Below are 22,620 nucleotides of genomic sequence, written 5' to 3'. Positions count from 1 at the left end.
ACAGATACGGAATTTTTGCAGAGTATGTACTCCAATAGAGTGAAATTGTTTTTTGGGTTTTTATTAAGTTATTCATTCATTCATTCATTCATTCATTCATTCATTTATGGCTGCATTGGGTCTTCTTTGCTGCACCCGGGCTTTTCTCTAGTTGCGGCGAGGGGGGCTACTCTTTGTTGCGGTGCACGGGATTCTTATTGCGGCGGCTTCTTTTGTTGCGGAGCACGGGCTCTAGGCGCGCAGGCTTCAGTAGTTGTGGCACGCGGGCTCTAGAGCGCAGGCTCAGTAGTTGTAGCACCCAGGCTTAGTTGCTCCCTGGTATGTGGAATCTTCCCAGACCAGGGCTCAAACCTGTGTCTCCTGCATTGGCAGGCGGATTCTTTTTTTTTTTTTAATTTATTTAATTTATTTATTTATTTTACTTATATTTAATTTTGGCTGCGTTGGGTCTTCATTGATGTGCGCGGGCTTTCTCTAGTTGCAGTGAGCAGGGGCTGCTCTTCGTTGCGGTGCGCGGGCTTCTCATTGCAGTGGCTTCTCTTGTTGCAGAGCACGGGCTCTAGGCACATGGGCTTCAGTAGTTGTGGCTCGCGGGCTCTAGAGCGCAGACTCAGTAGTTACGGCCCATGGGCTTCGTTGCTCCATGGCATGTGGGATCTTCCCGGACCAGGACTCGAACCTGTGTCCCCTGCACTGGCAGGCAGACTCAACTACTGCGCCACTAGGGAAGCCCTGGCAGGCGGATTCTTAACCACTGCACTACCAGGGAAGTCCTAGAGTGAAACTGTTGAGTTGAAAATTATGCTCATCTCAAACTTACTATAAATTACCATTTGTTCCTAACTGACTATATCAGTTTATATTCCTACAGTCTGTATGAGAGCTTTCATTCTTCAGTCTTCCTTTGGCTTGTTGTCAGCTTGTGTTATCGGTCTTAACATTTTTGGCCAATCTTGATTGGTGTAAAATGATAGCTTGATATAGTTTTTGTATATATTTCCTTAATTACAAATAAGATAGTGAAAATTTGTTTTTTGACATTTAGATTTTCTCTTCTATGAAATGCCTAGTCGTATCCTTTGCCACTTTTATTGTTTTATCTTGATTTATAGGAACTTATTATATATTCTGGGTAGTAATCATTTGTTATATGTATTACACATATCTATAGCCTGTCTTTTTTTTTTTCTGGCTTTGTTTATGGTATTTTTTTATGATAGTTTTTATATCTTAAGAAATTCTTTCTTGCCTCCAAGATCATAAAGATGTTCTATATTTTCCTCTAAATGTTTATTTTTCTTTTCATGTTCAGTTCTCTGAATAGGAATTTGTTTTTGTATATTGTATAAGGTGGGCTTCCAAGTCTGTTCTACTGGTCTGTGTGTCTGTCCCCACAGTCTCTTGACTTGAATTGGATTATAACACATCTCGATGAATGTTAGAGCAGACCTTATTCTTAAAAACTATCTTGGCTATTCTTGTTTCATTTCTCTTTCATGTTAATTTTAGTATCAGCTTCTTAAGTTCCAGAGGTCAAGGGGGTTATATCCTATTGGTATTTTGATTGAAATTGCCTTGAATTTGCAGATTAACTTACAAATAATTTATACTAATAAGGTATATACTCCATTTATTTAGATTTTCTGTAGTAGTAAAGATACCTATTACTTCTATAGGTCTTATGCATCTTTTGTTCAGATTTTATCTCAAGTGTCTTGTGGTTTTTTTGTTGTGATATTAAGTGGTATCTTTTTAAAATTACATTTTAAGTTGAGTGCTAGTGTATAAGAATGTAATTTTATTTTTATATGTTGATCTTAAATCTAGCAACCTTACTGAACTGTCTAATTCTATAATTTATCTATAGATTATTGGCTTTTCTCTCTAGACAGTCATATTGTGAAGAATAATAATTTTGTTTCTCCCTTTCCAATCTTTTTACCTTTTACTTCTCTTAGCTTGCATTCCTGTGCCAGCTAGCACTTTCTATTAAATGAAGTTGAATTTACCATAGATTTTTGGTGGATAACTTTTATCAAATTAAGGAAGCTCCTTTCTAGTCCTGGTACTGTGAGACTTTTAGTTATGGTGCTGAATTTTATCTAATGCTTCTTTGAGGGTAATTATCTGTAGAAATGATTGTATGTTTATTTCCTTTAGTGTATGTTTATTTCCTTTAGTATATTTTGTTAATAGGTTTTAAAAATATTAAATGTAAATATTACTTTTTCAGTTAAACTCAGCTGATTTGTGAAAGGGAAAGAAGGAAAAAATGCATAAATATGTAGGTTTATAAAATGTTAAGGATTTAACCAAGGGATAGAGAGGCAGATCTTTGCTGATTGAAATTCATGCCTAATTCAACTGTACTCACTGATTTCATCGCATCTTTTGTAAGAGCTTTCCTTCACTAACTTTAATTTTTACCTCAGATGCCCACATTGCTGTGGGGAAGATGGTGAACAGTAATGATTAGAAGAACAGTGGGATAAACACTAAGGAAAATTAATAGAATGTTAAACAGGATAAATAATGTTTGTTTAGTAGTTTCAACTCTGTGAGATAAGACACATTAGTTGTGAATGCTAGTATTATAATAATCCAGTGAAGAAAATTTACCTGTAGGATTAAAGGAAAGACAAAATAAGCATGTTAATTACCATGTATTTATTTTCCTTTATTCACTTTTTTTTTTAATTAACACAGAAGCAATATGTGCTTATCTGGTATGTATCCTGCCAGCCTTGTTTTAATGTACGACAACATTCTCACATTTTTTAATAGAAGAATGTAATGTATACATTTTTTTAAAGTACTGTGGATTTGAATAAGATACCCAGAATGCTAATACAGTCTTACCAGTCTCTCTTTTTTTAGTTAGTTTGAAATTGTGGAGGTATTTCTAAAGTTTATTTGGATGGAAGTACAAAACCAACATAACTCTCCATCATGAGGGACATGAAGTAGGTCCATGCAATGAGATATCCTGCAGCTGTGAAAAAGAGTGATATAGTTCCATATTAGTACATATAGATCTATCTCTAAGATATATAATGAGAAAAAAGAAATCAAAGGCCAGAATAGTGTGTCTAATGTTTTATCATTTGTGTTCCTTTTCAATAAGAGGGGAAGGGAATATATATTCACTTAATTACCATGCACCCAAACTGCAGAATAAAATGATCTCTAAGACACATTGTTAGTTTTTAAAATAATAATAAAAGAAGTCATAGAACATTTATTATCTGATCTCATGTTAAAAAAGAAAGTTGTATATGCATTTTTATCTCTAAGTGCATATTACAAGAATAAGATATATACATACCTAAGTACTAATAATGGTTGCTTCTTAAAGATACTTGGAGACCAGAAGTCTTTACTGTGGATATCTATATTTAAATTTTTTAGGATGAGACTTCACTCATGTATTATTTCTGTAATAAAGGAAAAAGTAATATGTGCTCACTATTAAAAAATGAAGATTTAAAGATAAAGTCAAAAAGAAGAAAATAAAAAATATCTACAGTAGCCTTACTACCTGAGATAACTACTTAAAGCCTTGATAAATATCCTTCCAGAGATGAGGGACATTTTGTGGAAGACATTTAATCCTAAACCAAGGAGAGTAAGAGAAAGAGCACCACAATAGGCATGTTTTTAAATAAAAAAATAACATGATAGCATGTAGCTTATTGTCTGTTTTGGTTTTACTTTTCACTGTATCCCCAGTGCCTTTATAGCACATAATAGCAGTCAGTAAGTATGTATTTAAGAAATGAGTGATGGTGGTCTACTAACTATTGGTGAAGCTCTTCTAGTTCCAAAACCCAAGATTAAGAAATCGTACTTGTTGGCTCTTGGAAGACTGCTGACTGTAGCTAGATAACATTGGGCAGATACACCTTACTATTACTACCTGTAGCTTGGATTAGCACTAGTAACATTTAATACCATTGTCTTCTCAAATCTGTGCAAGACAGGGAGAGCTCTCGCTAGAATAGATAAGCAGTCTAGGGTGGCTTAAAAAGCTTTGTTTAAGAAATAATACCTAACCTTTTCTTCTTTAAGGTGCTCTGGCCTTCTTTGTCCCCTTACAGACCTTGTTTCATAGCCAGAACACTGCTCTGTACATGTAGTAGGAAATGGAATGATTCAGTTACCCATGATAAGAGATAGATTATAAAAACTGTAATATTAGGCTTTTTCTGTTGTTGTGCTTGTCTTCCAGTCAAACAGTTCAAATTGAAACAGCTTAACTTTGGAAATATTTTTATATGTATATAGGTATACATAAAAGGGTAATTTTAACTCTGTATTAGTTAATTATCATGGAGCCCAAGATCAAGTTTTTGAGTTTTTTAAAGGAAACATTAATTTGTACTATTTGTGTTTTTCTTCTTAGTTTCTGCCACTGCCTTCTACAAAGCACAACCTGTAATTCAGTTCATGTGTGAAGTTCTTGACATTCATAATATTGATGAGCAGCCAAGACCTCTGACTGATTCTCATCGGGTAAAATTCACCAAAGAGATAAAAGGTGAGTTAATTAGCATTTGGAACAACTTAACTATAAAATGCATGAATATAACAAACTTTCATTGAAATTTTTTAAGATATAAATCTGTTCATGTAACATCACCGGTAAAAATATGGACTAATTATAAAATGTCACATTAAATTCATTACCATAACATCTTAGGTAGTGTGTCAATGAAAGAAATACCAAGTAATGGAATTAATATTGATACTAGCTAATTTTTTGTCAATACTTTCCCTTACTAGCTGAAGGTATAAGAGTGTCTGTTAGGAAAACGCTTCTATGATACTGTTAAAAATAAGTTTATTCCAAAAACATTGTCACTTCAGAACTGGAGCCATTCTTTGAACATATTCTATCGATAATATAATGACTTCTTTATTTTTCTGAAATGATAGCAGAATATTTTATTCCTTTGTAAATTTATGGATATGGGACTAGCCTGTTTCATGTGTTGTTCTAGAGTTGAAACTTAGTAATTTCATATACATTATTCAGTTGACCATTGATCTTGACTATTTTATAGTTAGTAGCTAAAGTGTATACAGTGGGTTGCATCGTATGTATATTTTACTAATACAAATTCATCTCTACATAGTCTTCCAAAGAGAAAAATTAAAAATAAATTTCAATTGTTTCCTAAAATTTATATTTTGTATATACTTATTGTTTATATAATTGTTGCTTTCTATATACATGTACACTTTTATGTGCAAACCCACACATAGTGTACTTTATCTGCAATTTAAGGGATTTTTCAACAGTAATTTTGATTACGTAAAATTCTTGCCTTGTTCATGACTTTAGAACCTAATCCTCATGTAAGATGTGACTCCACTGTATTTAGTTCTTTATTATTTAGACACAAAGAGAAATTAGATATTCTCTAATTAGAATGAATAGTATAAATTCTATTTAAACTAAATGTTAGATCTTCAATTGTCAGAAATAATTATGTCGTTTTATTTTAAGGTTTTACCTATTTGTTACAGGCAATTTTTAGCTTGTGGTTTGAATGAAGCATTGAAGTTTGTTCTCTGAACATCTTTCAGTTCCCCAAATCAGTTAGTATAGTTGAATACATCCTACTTGCTCCAGTAATCCTTTATTCTTTGCCATTTAGTAACCAGGAGAGAGATGGTCATTGTAATAAAACATTTAAAGGAAAATTCTTCCTACTTTGAAAATAGGCATCCATTTATCTCAAGTTATTTAAGTGTCAGAATAAGAAAGTGTTATATATTCTTATATTGCAATCATACCATTGTCCTTTCATAATCTGTATTAACTGCACAGTTAGCATTGTTGGGAGGTAGTGCATTACCCACCATTAATATGTGATCATCTAAATGCCATGGTTTCCAGTGGAGTTGCTGCTTAGTTACCACCTCTGATATCATGAAGTCACTTACATTATTTTGCGGTAACTATGCAATCAACTCATATCACCACTCTATCACAGAAAATACAAGATGTACAGAACAAGGATTCAACTGCTGCCCGAAGAGCATGGACTCGATCTTAACTTCAACTGCTCAGGGGGCCAAAGAAATGACTGAAAAAATGACTAGAAAGCATTATAAAGTTGATGTTATAGTGAAGGTAAAGCCAAGTTTATAGGTTAAATATTTGATTTATTAAAGCCAAAAACATTTTTTGTTGGATGGAGGGTTTGGGGAGGGACCCGGGCAGAGAATTATCTAGTCCATTTTTTTAAATTTCAGCTTTTTGCTAACCCCTGGATTTGGATCTAATCCTTAGGCACCTATGACTGTAGATTTGGGGTAGAAAAATCTGAGTTGGATCTAACTGACATACTGATGATTTTTTCCTCCATTCAGAGTCAAGAAGGCTTTTTTTTTTAAAGAGGACTCTTTAAAGTACGTCATGTATTCCTACCTCAATTACACAGGAGAATCAAAGTTACATGTTTTGTATTATGTATTTGGGTTTAATTTTTAGTTGGCATGAGGAATTTGATGAAGCTTGTTAAATAGTGATACAAAGGGTGCTATGATGAATAGATTTCCTAGTACAATATTATTTGGTTCTAGTTGAACTTTTTCCTAAATATTTAATGGTAACTTTAGGGTGGTTTCTTTGTGCAGTAATTCATCATAGTTAAATAGCAGAAATATTGGAGGAAGTTTATGGTAAAAGTACCATATGTATGTAAGAGTATTTTATTTTACTTTTTTATTAATTTTTATTGGAGTATAGTTGCTTTACATCAATTTTATTTTTGATAAAAACTTATTTAGTAGGCTTGTAGAACCTTACTGATAATTTTTTTAATTCAAGGGGAAGATTTGAAAACAAATTGCTAAGTGGTATAGATAACAGAAATTTGTTTTAAATTTTTCTATCGTGTTTTCCCCCTAAACAATATTTTTACATCTTGCTTACTTCATATGTTGGTGTTTCCTTCTTAAAAGGCCTTCTCTTGGTAGTATTTCCTAGTCTTATTTATAGAGGCATAGTAAATGCTCTAATTGATCTGAAATTTTAGTTTTATAAAGGTAGTTACTAATGAAAACTATTTCTCACTGATTAAATTAGGAGTAGTTCTTAAGAAAACCTCATACCAATCTGGTACAGTGACACTGTGTCCACTTAACATCTTAATTTATGCTGATATGTCATAAGAAAATATTACTATGATTGAACTTTGTGTTTGGTTCTGCAGTTAGTAGATACGAAAATAAGTTATACTGTATCAGGGTTTCTCAACCTTGGCACTATTGATATTTTGGGCTGGATAATTCTTTGTTGTGGTTGGGGATGGGAGGTAGTGATGTCCTGTGCATTGCAGTATAATTTAGCAGCATCCCTGGATCCAAGCATTCCAAAATCTAGCATGTATTAGATGCCAGTAGCACCCCCAGTCATAACAATCAAAAATGTCTGCAGACATTACCAAACCTTCCCTGGAGGTCAGAGTCACCTCTGGTTGAGAACCTCTGCACTATAGGATACACAGATATAAAAGGAAAATAATACAAAAGTATAACTGTAAATACTATCAGGGAACTAAAAGTTGTCCTCCATCTACCCCTTTTTAGATTTTCCTCCTTTGGAGTATAGGCCTTAGAAATGGAGTTGCTTATCTGTGACCAGTAGCCACTGTATCTGTTTGTTAACTCTTCTCTAGGTAGCTCCAAGAGTATCCACTAGCCACATGTAGTTATTTAAATTTTAATTTATTAAAGTTAAATTAAAATTTTAGTTTTTTAGTCACACTAGCCACATTTCATGTGTGCAGTAACATATTGCTGGTGATTTTAGCACAGATGTAGAACAATCCATCATTTCAGAAAATTCTTTTGTACACCACTGCATAGGAAAATTCATCCCAAAGAATTTCAGCCAGTATTTTAAAAGCCCACAGCTTCACTTTCTAAAGCAGGCCTAGGATCTGCAAACCCCTAGGGTCCACAAATGGACGTACAGATCCACAAACATCTAAAATCATATGCTAAATTAAGTGTATGTTGCATTTTTCTGAGAATTTATTGCTTTCATCAGATTCTCAAAGAGATCATTGATTCCATAAGACGGTCTGGATTGCCTGTTCTAGGAATTATTTTGGTTGCATTTGCTTTCTAATAGTAGTAAAAGAGCTGTATCACTATATTATCCTTCAGCGAAATTGTCACTCCACTTCTGTTAAAAGGGCCTGGGATTTTTTTTTTTTTCCTTCCTGCATTAAAAATCTTTGAAGGACTTTCTTCTTCAGCTATATGAAATTATGATCTTCAGTCAGTATGTGATTACTGGGCAAATCAGATATCACATACTTTGAAGGTTATAGAATATCTTGAGAATTATCATAACTCCCTTTGCTCCTTCCCTCAACCAGCATAAAAACCTGCATTATAAGCAGGGTTTTTAATTAATGGAGAACTTTATCCCTTGATATACAGGCTTTGCAAATTTTATACTATTTTTTAATAGCTTGATAGAATAGGGAAAAGGTTTGGAGTTAGGTCTATCATGATTGTAACCGTTGTTAACAATGTTATATATAAAATCCTTTGCTAATATCACGTTGCCTGTATCACAGATTTTCTGTTTAGAATTTGAGTTTTTATAGTAGTGAACAGGCTTTATAGTTATAAATATTTTACATGTGACAGTTCTATAACCTCAGTTTTTCTTGTTGGGAACAGGTCTGAAGGTTGAAGTGACTCATTGTGGAACAATGAGACGGAAATACCGTGTTTGTAATGTAACAAGAAGGCCTGCCAGTCATCAAACGTAAGAAAAGCTGGTGTTTGTCAGAGCAGAGATGATGTGAGGCAGCTTGCTCTAGTTAGTAGATTGGGAGTTTTGCTGGCTCATGATGAGATAAGAGTTGTTAATGTGTAATTTTTTTTTTCCAGCTTTCCTTTACAGTTAGAAAATGGCCAAACTGTGGAGAGAACAGTAGCACAGTATTTCAGAGAAAAGTATACTCTTCAGCTGAAGTACCCACACCTTCCCTGTCTGCAAGTGGGGCAGGAGCAGAAACATACCTATCTGCCACTAGAAGTAATGTGTTTAGGCTGCTTATTAATATCCTCTTATTCATCGTTCTGTTGGGGTTTTTAATGACCTATAACTTACTTCATACTCTCACATTTATTTTGGAGACTGAACTGTTTTTAAATTTCCTTTTATTCTAAATTTTCAGCTATAAAATAATATGGGAAAAAATTCATCCACAGTCCTACCACTCTAAATGTAACCACTGTTAGCATTTTGGTACACTTCTTTTCAGCCTTTTTATGCAGTGTATATTTTACCTAATTATAATCATACTGTAAAGCAGTATTGTTTACTGCTTTTTTACTTAACATGATATTAAACAGAAGTGGTTTAATGGAGTAGATATTAAAATTTAATTTCACATGTAATTGGCACTCAGAATTTTAAGAAAGATGTATATATCTAGTACAAAACTTTTTTCCATTTGTAGGTCTGTAATATTGTGGCAGGGCAACGATGTATCAAGAAGCTAACGGACAATCAAACCTCCACTATGATCAAAGCAACAGCAAGATCTGCACCAGATAGACAAGAGGAAATTAGCAGATTGGTTAGTACTTAACCCTAGAAATGAAAATTAAAAACATATGAGGGTGAGCTCTAAAGAACCATGTCCTTATCAACTGATACCTTATTACCATTTCATGGGCTGTCAGAATTAAAAGAGATTATGAAAGTAATCTAGTGGTATTCTAGGGGTGAATCTTAGTGGGTTCTATGAAAAGGGTTAGACTAGATCCTTCTAATTTAACCCCAAGCTCTTTAATTAGATTCAGAACAGATACTCTCAGAACTAATGTTTCAGTTTAGCAAACTGGACCTTCCTTACCTTCCACCTAAAAGAGGAAGAGAAAAGGAAGAAAAGTCAAAGTTTTATGACTAGCAATGGTGAGAGTCTTAACACACAAAGTAGGATGGCTTAGCTCCATTGTAAACACTGGTAACCGTACAGGATGAATAAAGAAATATAAGACAGCTCCAGCCGTATGGGATCTCTAAGCTGTCTCCTTGTTCTAAATGGGGAGAAAAGAGACATCAATACTACTTTTAAAACTGACGGGGCTTCCCTGATGGCACAGTGGTTGAGAGTCCGCCTGCCGATGCAGGGGACGCGGGTTCGTGCCCCGGTCTGGGAAGATCCCACATGGCCGCGGAGCGGCTGGGCCCGTGAGCCATGGCCGCTGGGCCTGCGCGTCCGGAGCCTGTGCTCTGCAACGGGAGAAGCCACGACAGTGAGAGGCCCACGTACCGCAAAAAAAAAAAAAAAAAAAAAAAAAAACTGACGGAATTAAGGCAAAATGAAAAATGAAGGCAACTGGATCTTATCTTACTCTCTTCTTGAATACCATGTAAATTGCCCAAGTGAAGAGAAAAAAATCTAGAAATCAGAACATTACCCAAAACAACTTAATAACACTTTCAAAAGCAGTTTTAGAGATTGTTGGAAAAGGGTTACAGAATTGGCTCTTTCATTTTGTAAGGCAATTACCAAAAAAAAAAAAGAAGACCTTGTTTTCCAATATAGTTTGTAAAGAGTAAGTTATTACATGATATTTAATTAGGAAAATACAGGCTAACTCTCATCATGGCTTTTTCTCTGATCTACTATGACAAAATTTTAAAACCTTTAAGAGACTAGAACCTCTCACTATCAATATAAAATCTCAATAACTAGTTCTACCTCATTTATTACAGCTTTTCTGTTCAGAGAGATGATATTGTACAGTGATTGAAAGCACAGGTTTTGGAATCTAACAGCTCTGGGTTCAAAGTCTAACTTCTTTACTCACTTACTGTTACCATTATTGTATTATTATAATTATAGCATCTGGTAGGCTGGTGCAGTGATTGAGAGTAGGAACTCTAGAATCAGAATGTACATGGTTTCAAATTATATATCACTTGCTTAGCTATATGGTTTTAGGCCAATCATTTAACTGTTGAGATTTAATTTTATCCTCTGTAAAATAAAGATTATAAAAGACTTTATAGTCATAGGTTATTGTGAAAATTAATTATAAAACATTTAGCACAAGCACATCACCTACCAACTCCTGGTAAATAGTAGTTGTTGTTATTGTTTGTAACCTTACAGAAAAAAAATGGCATTTAAGCTTGAAGAAAAGATACATTAGTTAGATGCATTAATTAGATGCCTAATTTAGAAAACAAATTTTCCTGCACATTGTGGGGAGATTCTTTTTACATACTTAGATTATATAGTGTTTTTTGTTTTTGTTTTTGGTGGTACGCGGGCCTCTCACTGTTGTGGCCTCTCCAGTTGCGGAGCACAGGCTCCGGACGCGCAGGCTCAGTGGCCATGGCTCACGGGCCCAGCCACTCTGCGGCATGTGGGATCTTCCGGACCAGGGCACGAATCCGTGTCCTCTGCATCGGCAGGTGGACTCCCAACCACTGTGCCACCAGGGAAGCCCTATATAGTGTTTTTTAATAGAGTGTTACTCAAAGAATTGAGCATTGCCTTTTTTTGTAACCTTGTTTGACCTTTATTCTGAGACTAAGTAAATATGTTTTGGAAAACGCATTATAGCACACTATGAGCATGAATTACACTTTTGAGATTCAAGTCTACAGTGAATTACAATAAATTCTTTATCTTTGCACATTTTGGTATATTACATAAAAATTATAATCTGTGTCTCATACTGGCTTTCTTTTCTGTCTCAAGTGTATCTCTTAAGTAAATTTTATAATGTGCTGTGTTTTATCTGAAAATATTCAAGGAGATTTTGTATAACTTGTAATCAGTTAGGAAAGAAAGCCTTAGGATTATTGATATTTGCTGTCGAGATCTACATAAAATAAATTTCAATAGTATATATCCAGATCCTCTAATTAGAAGTAATTAACCATTTTTAGGTCAGGTATTGGGTTGGCCAAAAAGTTCATTCGGGTTTTTCCATAAGATATTAGGGGAAAACCCATACGAACTTTTTGAACCTTATATTTCTCTTGCAGTCTCTCAACCACCCTCCCAAAGTATATGAGGCTTAATCATATAAAGTTACAATTTTCATGAGTCATAAATAGTTGAAATTTCTTATTATGCAACCTAATACATTTAAATGTTCTGTAAATTGTCAGGAGTTTCACAGACTTCCTACAGTCCACTCATGATCTGTGGTCCCCAAGTTAAGATTCTCTGCTCTATAGTGAGGGTACCATTATCTACACCTGTCAGTATTATAAAACATTGTTGACACAGTGAAGAAAAAAACTTAGAGGGTTCTAAAGCAGGGAATTTGGGGGAATTTTGAAAGTAACTACAAACTTTTTCTGTTGTTAGGTAAGAAGTGCAAATTATGAAACAGATCCATTTGTTCAGGAGTTTCAATTTAAAGTTCGGGATGAAATGGCCCACGTAACCGGACGCGTACTTCCAGCACCTATGCTCCAGTATGGTGGCCGGGTAAAACCTCTTGATAGTTTTTAAATTATAATCATACAGTTTCTGTGTATGGAGAGAAGGGCTTCCTAGCTAAGTCTGGAATTTAAAAAGTGTTTTATTGTTCCAACAATTTTTTTTGTTTGTTTCAAGATCAGTGTCTTTGCTTGAACTTAGTAGAACTTTTGTTTTTCTATGATAAAAATATAAAATATTGATTTAGAACAGCCTGTTCCATGTAGAATATCAGATATATATCAGTTCAGCAATTTGAAATGCTTATTTTCAGCTCATTCCAATAAGTTATATATTAAATGTTTGTTCATTTTTGCCTTATTATTTCTCTTTCTCTGTAGAATCGGACAGTAGCAACACCAAGCCATGGAGTATGGGACATGCGAGGGAAACAGTTCCACACAGGAGTTGAAATCAAAATGTGGGCTATAGCTTGTTTTGCCACACAGAGGCAGTGCAGAGAAGAAATATTGAAGTAAGGCTTGTCATTAGTTTCACTTTGGGACCATTTTGTTTTTAAATTTTGTATTTCAGTTTTAAATTACTCAGCTAATATTCTAACCAGTGTTGCCTCAGTATGAAGTATATTTAATCACTGAACCTTTAAAAATGTTTCTTCTCGTTACTTTGATGAAGATTCCTGAATTTGTTGGTCATATCTAAGTCACTGATTCATTCTTACAAGCATCCTAATGGACTAGCTTATGTGGTATAGCAGGAGTACCATTGGCTTTTGATGGCGAACAGATTAGATATAATTCTCAGGTTTGCCACTTCCTAGTCTTACTACCATGGATAATTTATTTAATCTCATTATGCTTCACTTTTCACCTTTTAAAAAATAGAGATAATAGTACCTATTTACTGAATGAGGATTAAATAACATCCTTATTTCTCAATTGAGTTCTTTGAAAGAGTCATTTAATTTCTCATTTTCACTTCCTTACTTTCCAAAATTTGACCTGCATCTCCACTACTTTTCCTCTTCTCCAGATTCTTTCCCTCAACAATCTTCTGTTTAAATTTAAAACAAACACAAAATCTTCTTTTTTTTTTTTTTTTGCGGTATGCAGGCCTCTCACCGTTGTGGCCTCTCCCGTTGTGGAGCACAGTCTCTGGACACACAGGCTTAGTGACCATGGCTCACGGGCCTAGCCGCTCTGCGGCATGTGGGATCCTCCCAGGCCGGGGCACGAACCTGTGTCCCCTGCATTGGCAGGCGGGACTCTCAACCAGGGCACCACCAGGGAAGCCCTTCATTTTTCATTTTACCTGATTTAAGGCTTCCAGGCTTCCATTCTCTCTCCTTCCTTGAAATCTTAGTGGTCTGCTGAAACTGGTTACTGGAAGAACTTCAGTATCTTTGTGCTTATCAATTCTAATGGTCTACTCTCAGCCATTATTTTTCCTCAAAATTTGTGCAGCATTAGATACAATTGACTACCTTCCTGACATTCTCTCCATTCTTGCGTTCCTGCTTTCTTTTTATCACTTTGGCTTCCTTTCTCCTCTACACCATCTCCTTTGGGACTCTAATCTTTGGGGCATTGGCAGTCTCAAGGGCTTCTGCTGTTACTCTTGTTTGAGGAGTTGTGCTACTGTGAAAAGAGCACCAGCTCCACTTGTGACTACCTCCGCTCTAAAACTTCTAGATTTGTCTTTGACAAAGAATAACATTAAAAATCATATAACGTTTAAAAATTTTCATTTGCCTCTTAAGTCCTTTCTCCATTTTCATATATTCTGGACAAAGAAACTGAGTACTGTATGCCCTCTAACTGTCTGGTATTTTTTTCCATTTCCACTCATTCTGCTCTTTACTGAAAATGCCTCCTTCCTATCTCTACATTTCTAAATAATAGCCAGTCTTCTGTGATTTGTGATGCTGGAAATAATCCATAGTAGTAAACATAGTAGTTTATCATTTGTACTTGTCACTTCCTGTATAAAATAGAACTATATTATAATTTTCTGTGTAAGTTTCTTGTCTCCCCTCTGGAATCTAATTTCCCTAAGAAAATGATTATGGTCTAATTTAAGTCTCCACTAACAGATCCTATAAAATATGCCCATAATGAATAGTTCTTGAGTGACATAGAGACCAGTTTACCCCAAGTCAATTCAGAATTTGCCTCCTTCATGTGAGAAAAATTATTTTCTATTTAATTCTGTTCACTTCTTTTTATTAGCTCCAAATCTTATGTCTTAAGGTTCACTTAGTATATTTTTTTTAGTATAGTTTTTTCGTTTTTTTTTTTTGCGGTATGTGGGCCTCTCACTGTTGTGGCCTCTCCTGTTGCGGAGCACAGGCTCAGGCTCTGCGGCCATGGCTCACGGGCCCAGCCGCTCCGCGGCCATGTGGGATCTTCCCAGACCGGGGCACGAACCCGTGTCCCCTGCATCGGCAGGCGGACTCTCAACCACTGTGCCACCAGGGAGGCCCTTTTAGTATAGTTTTTATCCCCTGGCTTTCAAGTAAAATGTCATGAGGACAGTTAAGGAGAATGCTGCTATTATCTTACTTGACCTCCAGAGACCAAAGAAAACACCTCCAACTGTTTTTCAAGCTTCGAGATATTCTTTTCATTTTACATTTTTTATTCATGGCTTGATAGAAGTCTCATAGTCATTGGGCTTATGGCTCTTGTTCAGGCTAACTGAAAATATTCAACTTCATACTTTCTTGAATTAAATACTAATAAGGAAAAGGAGAAGGGAATTCCTACAAACTCCATCTCTGTCCTGAGGGAATCAGTGTTTTTGAGCAAAGATCACTCAGATCCTTGACGTAGGACCGTATTTGTTTTAAAAACAAGTAAAGTGATTGTTAAATCCCAACATTATTACTTATTTATCCTAGGCTAAGTGCAGAATTTTGTTTAAATAAGAAATTATTAGTCTTTTGTTTTTTCAGTGTGGATAAAAGTACATTAAAGTGCTGTCTGCCTCATTTCTTTTTAAATGTTTTCTTGTTTTTTTTAATCTTTTCTGAGGACAGAATCTTTCCTGCTATCCTAAGTGTCAGATAGGTATTATTGTAGAAAGAAATTCTGCACTAGGTCATAGTTCTTACTCTTGCCATTTGTCTAATAAGCATTTGACCTTGGTCAAATACTTAATATCCCTGAAACTGTTTCCTGATTTATAAAATGGCAGTAATACTTTACCTACCACTTTCTTATGAATCTTGTCAGGATCAAATTAGAAAATGTATGAGTGTGCTAAGTGCTTCACATGTATTATCTCATTTAATCTTCACACCAACCCTATATTGAAAGTGGTCGTTTTACAGATGAGAGAAACTGAAAAAATTTGCCTAAAATTCCATAGCTAGTAAGTAACAGAACTAGAACTGGAACCTGTAGAGCTGAGCTCTTAACCAGCACACTCTATTACTAATGTCCTTTGTGAACTACAAAATGCCACATAACTGTACAGTAGTGTGCTTAGTTTGCCAAATAGATTACTGACCAACCATTGCCCTTAACATCAGTAGTCTGGTCACCTCTTCTTATATGTAGCACACAAATCTTTGCTTCATTCTCCATTCCCTTCTCAAACTTTCCATTACTAATTTGTAGGTGTTGCTGACTAGACAAAGGTTTTATTTTTAGTGATTTCTCCTTCTAGGGGTTTCACGGACCAGCTGCGTAAGATTTCTAAAGATGCAGGGATGCCCATCCAGGGCCAGCCTTGCTTCTGCAAATACGCACAGGGGGCAGACAGCGTGGAGCCCATGTTCCGGCATCTCAAGAACACGTACTCTGGGCTACAGCTCATTATTGTCATCCTGCCAGGGAAGACACCAGTGTATGGTAAGGATATTGTATTAAGATTGCATTTTTCCTCAAGTACTCAGTCTTAACCACTGGAAGTCCAGTGGTTAAGACTCTGCGCTCCCAGTGCAGAGGGTATGCGTTCAATCCCTGGTTGGGGATCTAAGATCCTGCTTACCACACGGCACGGCCAAGAAAAAAATATTCCTTTTAGAATTATGCTAACACATATCCTAAAACTATCAAACATTAAAATATATTTTATAGCTATAGTATTTAAAACCATGTATTGTTACTATAAAAAGACAAATCTGGAGAGCAAACTAAATAGTCTGAGACCCTGTGAAAAGAATTTCAGTAAAGGAAGCATTACAAAACAATGATTAAGGGAAGAATTATTTATTAAAAATGTCATTGAGATAACTTGAGTATCAGTATAATGTAGCAGTTAAAAGCACAGGCTCTGGAGTCAGACTGTGCTGCTTAATACCCAGGTTTTGCCAGGTATACTACCTGTGTGATACTACCTGAATTACTTAACCACACAAAGCCTGAGTTTCTTCATCTATGAAATTAGGATACTACAAATACCTAACCCGTAGAAGGTAGCTGTAAGGATTAAATAAATTTACATATGTAAACTGGGTCTATGATAGCACCTGTCATACAGTGAATGCTCAATAAATGTTAGCTATTATTATTGTAAACAAGTTAAAGTGTATGAGATTAATATGTTAAGTATAAATCATTGAAACATGGAAAAACACAAAGAAAGTATAATTTTCAAACTACTGAATGGAGTATAATTATTTAAGCTTAAAATGATAGAATTCACATAAGAAAATTTGTTAGATTTGACTGCATGAAAATTAAATTTTCCATACATCACAGGTGTCTAAAATTAAAAGGAAACCATAGAACGTGAAAAATATTTGCAGCAAATGGAGACAGCAAAGGGCTAGTTTATTATTAGTTAAAATATCCATATGGATCTGTTATGGCATTCAAAGGAAAAAATTTTTATATTCTCCTACATTAATGAGCAAAGAATATAAACCAAAATTTCTCAAGAAAAAACAAGTAAATATTTGAGAAAATGTTGGTTTTCACCAATAAAGAAAAGTACAAATTAATAAAAGGAAAATTTTTATGCTACTAAATTAGCAAATATATTTAAATACCGTACTACCCAGTGATTGTGAGTATGCAGTGAATCTAGTATTTTAATATATTGCTGATGACAGTATAAATTGATAATATCCTTTCATCGAAAGTATAAAAATGTGCTTGCAGTCAACAGCTCAGTATTTCCCATTCCAAAAATATGTTCAAAGAAAAGAATTCATAATGTAGAAAAATCTCTATGCACAAAATTTTCATAATGATATCTATGACACTGAAAAACTACTAAGAACTGGTTTTAAACAGTAAGTTGTATGTTGGTGAAATAATATGCAGTGATTAAAAATAATGGTTATAAAATTTGAAAGATATTTTTTAAGTTGTGATAAAATACAGAAGGTGTTAAACTCAAAGAATTTGTAAATCAAGGTAAGAACAAACAACTGAAAAAGACAAAGGACATAAAAAAGAAATGCAAATGGTCAATTATCAATGCAAAGATGCTGAGCCTCATTAGTCATTAAAGAAATATGAACTAGAACAAATTATTTTTCACCAACAATGATAATACCCATTTTTGGCAAAGGCATGAATAAATGTACATTCTCATACACTGTTGATGGGAGAGAAAGTTGATATTACCATAGCCTCCAAGCTGATATTCTTGCCTTCATTCCCTCTAATTCACTTTCAGTGCATTTTCTACACTGCTTCCCTCAGTGATTCAGTGAGTGATTTTTCTAATTAATAGATTTTATTTTTTAGAACAGTTTTAGATTTACAGAAAAATTGAGCAGATAGTATAGAGAGTTCCTATATGCCTTCCTTCCTCTGTACACAGATTTCCCTTTTTTTTTTTTTTTTTTTGCGGTACACGGGCCTCTCACTGTTGCGGCCTCTCCCATTGCGGAGCACAGGCTCCGGACGCGCAGGCTCAGCGGCCATGGCTCACGGGCCTAGTCACTCCGCGGCATGTGGGATCTTCCCGGACCGGGGCACAAACCCATGTCCCCTGCATCAGCAGGCGGACTCTCAACCACTGTGCCACCAGGGAAGCCCCAGTTTTCCCTATTTTTAACATTTTGTATTAGAGTGGTACATTTAATGAACCAGTATTGATAAATTATTATTAACATATTGTCCACAGTTTACATTAAAGTTTACTCTTTATGTGTACAGGTCTATGGGTTTTGACAAATCCATAATGTCACGTATCTACCAGGACAGTATCAAAGAATAGTTTCACTGCTCTAAAAATCCCCTGTGCTCCACTTATTCATCTCTCCCTCCATCTCCTCAAACCCCTGATAACCACTGGGCTTTTTATGTCTCTACAGTTTTACCTTTTCTAAAATGTTATATAGTTGGAGTTATATGGTATGTCCCCTTTTCTGATTGGCCACTTGCAGTTAGCAATATTTAAGATTCCACCATGTCTTTTTGTGGTTTGATAAAGCCATTTCTTTTTAATGCTGAATAATATTTAATATTGCATTGTGTGGTTGTACTACAGTTTGTTATACATGTACCTGTTGAGGGTCATCTTGATTGCTTCCAGTTTTGGGCATTTATGAATAATACTGCTCAAACATGCATGTGCAGGTTTTTGTGTGGACATAAGTTTCTAACTCAGTTTGGTACATAACCAGGAGCACAACTGCTGTATCAAATGATAAGACTGCCAAAAAGTGACTGTACCATTTTGTATTCCCATCAGCAGTGAATGAGAGTGCCTATTGCTCTACATCCTCCTCAGCATTTGGTATTGTCAGTTTTTTGGATTTTAGCAATTCTAATAGGCATGTAGTAGTATTTTATTGTAATTTTAATTTGCAGTTCATTAATAACACAATATTGAGCACTGGACTTCCCTGGCAGTCCAGTGGTTAAGACTCTGCGCTTCCACTGCAGAGGGCACGGGTTCAATCCCTAGTTGGGGAACTGAGATCCTGCATAACTGTGCAGCTTGGCAAAAAAAAAAGAGAGAGAGAGAAAGAGAGAGAGAGAGAGAGGGAGAGAGAGAGAGCACCTTTTCATGTGCTTATTTGCCATCTGTATAGCTTTGATGAAATGTCTGTTCCAATCTTTTGCTCATTTTTTAATTGATGTGTTTGTTTTCTTATTTTTCAGTTTTAAGAGTTCTTTGTATGTTTGGATACAGGTTTTTTATCAGATACCTATTTTGCAGATAATTTTCTCCTAGGCTGTGGCTTGTCTTTTTTTTTTGCGGTACGCGGGCCTCTCACTGCTGTGGCCTCTCCCGTTGTGGAGCACAGGCTCCGGACGCGCAGGCTCAGTGGCCATGGCTTATGGGCCTAGCCGCTCCGCGGCATGTGGGATCTTCCCGGACCGGGGCACGAACCCGCGTCCCCTGCATCAGCAGGCAGACTCTCAACCACTGTGCCACCAAGGAAGCCCTTGTCTTAAGTGTCTTTCATAGAGCACAAGTTTTAAATTTTAATGAAGTCCAAATTTTAATAAAGTCATCAATTTTTTTCTTTCACAGATCATTTTTGGTGTTATAGTCTAAGTTTTTATACTGTGTTATCTTCTAGTAGTTTTATAGTTTTCCTTTTTTACATATAGGTTTGTAATCCATTTTGACTTAACTTCTGTGAAAGGTGTAAGGTCTGTATCTAGATTTTTTTTTTCTTTTTTTGCATGTGGATTCCAATTGTTTCAGCACCATTTGTTGGAAAGATTATCTTTCTCCATGAAATTGCCTTTGCTACTCTGTGAATGATTGACTATATTTGTGTCAGTCTATTTCTGGACTCTATTTTGTTTCATTGGTCTGTCTGTCCATTCATTTGCTAAAACCACACTGTCTTGATTAATTTAGCTTTGTGATAAGTCTTGAAGTCAGATAATGTCAGTTCTCTGACTTTGTTCTTCTTCTTCCCTGTTGTATTAGCTAATAGGTCTTTTGCCTATCTATATAAACTTTAGAATCAGTTTGTCAATATCACAAAATAACTTGCTGAGACTTTTGTTGGGATTACATTGAATCTATAGATCAAGCTGGGAAGAATTGACATCTTAATGTTAAGTCTTCTATCCTTGAACATGGATTATCTCTTTGTTCAGAGCTTCTTTGATTTCTTTTATCAGAGTTTTATAGTTTTCCTCATTTAGATTTATATCTAAGTATATTGTTTTTTTCTTTTTCTACTATAAATGGTATTGTGTTTTTAATTTTAAATTCTAGTTCATTTTTAGTATTTAGGAATACAGGTGATTTTTGTATATTTATTTTGTATCCTGAAACCTTGCTATAGTCACTTATTAGTTCCAGGAAGCTTTTGTCAATTTTGGGGGGTTTTCTGCATAGGCAGTCATGTTCTCTATGAACAAAGACAGTTTTATTTTTTTCCTTCCCAGTCCGTATACTTTTATATCCTTTTCCTTGTGTTAGCTAGGAATTCCAATACGATGTTGAATAGCAGTGGTGAGAGGAGACATTCTTGCATTGTTTCTGACTTTAGGGGGAAAACATCTAGTTTCTCAGCAGTAAACATGATGTTAGCTATAAGCTTTCTATAATTGTTATTTATCAAGTTGAGGAAGTTCCCCTCCAGTCCTAGGTTTTTTTGTTTGTTTCGTTGGGTTTTTTTGCGGTATGCGGGCCTCTCACTGTTGTGGCCTCTCTCGTTGCGGAGCACAGGCTCCGGACGCGCAGGCTCAGCAGCCATGGCTCACGGACCTAGCCGCTCCGCGGCATGTGGGATCTTCCCGTACCGGGGCACGAACCCGTGTCCCCTGCATCGGCAGGTGGACTCTCAGCCACTGCGCCACCAGGGAAGCCCTCCAGTCCTAGTTTTGCTGAGAGTTTTTATTATGAATGGATGATCGAGTTTGCAAAATGTCCTTTTCTGCATCTGTTGATATGATCATATGATTTTTCTTCTTTTTTTTCTCTTAATGTGATTAATTACTTTAATTGATTTTTGAAATGTTGAACCCAGCCTTGCGTGCCTGGGATAAATCCCACTTGGGGATGGTATATAATTCTTACACATTGTTGGATTCAATTTGCTAATATTTTGTTGAAGATTTTGCATCTGTGTTCATGAGAGATATTGATCTGTAGTTTTCCTTTCTTGTAATGTCTTTTTCTGGTTTGGGTATTAGGGTATTTTGGCCTCAGAATCATGAGTATTTCCTCTGCTTCTGTTTTCTGGAAGAGATTGCAGAGAATTGGTTTCATTTGTTCCTTGAATGTTTGGTAGAATTCGCCAGTGAAACCATCCGGGCCTGGTACTTTCTTTTTTTGGAAAGTTGTTAATTATTGATTCAGTTTTTTTAATAGGTACACACCTATTCAGATTATCTATTTCTTCTGTGTGAGATTTGGTAGTGTCATTCAAGGAACTGGTCCACTTCATGTAAGTTAACAAATTTGTGGGCCTAAAGTTTTTCATAATATTCTTTTATTATCCTTTAAATGTCCTTGGGGCCAATGACCCTTTTTTCATTTCTGATATTAATAATTTGTGTTGTCTGTTTTATTCTTGATTAGTCTGGCTAGAGGTTAATGAATTTCTTTGAACTTTTCAGAGAACTAGCTTTTTGGTTTCCTTCATTTTCCTCTGTTGATTTCTTATTTTCAATTTCATTGATTTCTGCTCTAATTAAGATTTTTTTCCTTCTGCTTGTTCTAGGCCTATATTGTTCTTCTTTATCGTTCTAAGGTAGAAACATAGATTATTGATTTTAGATCTTTCTTCTCTGCATTCAGTGCCATAAATTTATCTCTTAAGTACTGTGCATCACACTAATTTTGGTAAGTTGTATTTCATTTTCATTTAGTTTAAAATATTTTTAAATTTCTCAAGACTTTTTCTTTAATCCATGTCTCATAGAATTATATTGTTTAATATATAGATATTTTGGGATTTCCTGGCTATCTTTCCATTATTGATTTCTAGTTTAATTCCACTGTGGTCTGGGACCATACTTTGTATGATTTCTGTTCTTTCAAATTTGTTAAAGTGTGTTTTAGGACCATAATGTGGTCTTCCTTAATGAATGTTACATGTGAGCTTGAGAAGAATGTGTATTCTGCTGTTATTGAATGAAGTATTTTATAAATGACTCTTAGAATCAGTTGATTGATGGTACTGTTCAAGTCAGCTATTGAATATACACTTATCTTCTGCCTGCTGGATCTGTCAATTACTGATGAAAGTACATTGAAGTCTCCACTATAATAGTGGATTTGTTTGTTTCTCCTTGCA

General features: G+C 35.3%; 1 protein-coding gene across 1 annotated transcript in view; it reads left to right on the top strand.

Annotated features, from left to right (window-relative positions):
* LOC309825762 (protein argonaute-3) overlaps positions 1-22,620 on the top strand; it is a gene marked incomplete at its 3' end in the record, with an annotated part of 114,138 nt that overhangs the window by 64,868 nt on the left and 26,650 nt on the right. Inside the window, exons 6-12 of the mRNA XM_082659446.1 lie at positions 4,403-4,537; positions 8,707-8,794; positions 8,920-9,067; positions 9,495-9,614; positions 12,372-12,494; positions 12,827-12,960; positions 16,116-16,300. Coding sequence (XP_082515572.1) covers positions 4,403-4,537; positions 8,707-8,794; positions 8,920-9,067; positions 9,495-9,614; positions 12,372-12,494; positions 12,827-12,960; positions 16,116-16,300 — 933 coding nt within the window. The remainder of the gene's footprint in view (positions 1-4,402; positions 4,538-8,706; positions 8,795-8,919; positions 9,068-9,494; positions 9,615-12,371; positions 12,495-12,826; positions 12,961-16,115; positions 16,301-22,620) is intronic.

This window comes from Grampus griseus, assembly GCF_964374135.1.
Source record: "Grampus griseus genome assembly, chromosome: 1".
In the NCBI taxonomy this organism is placed as follows: Eukaryota; Metazoa; Chordata; class Mammalia; order Artiodactyla; family Delphinidae; genus Grampus; species Grampus griseus.
Note: the sequence above shows the minus strand (reverse complement) of the source record. Positions and strands in the feature narration are given on the sequence as shown.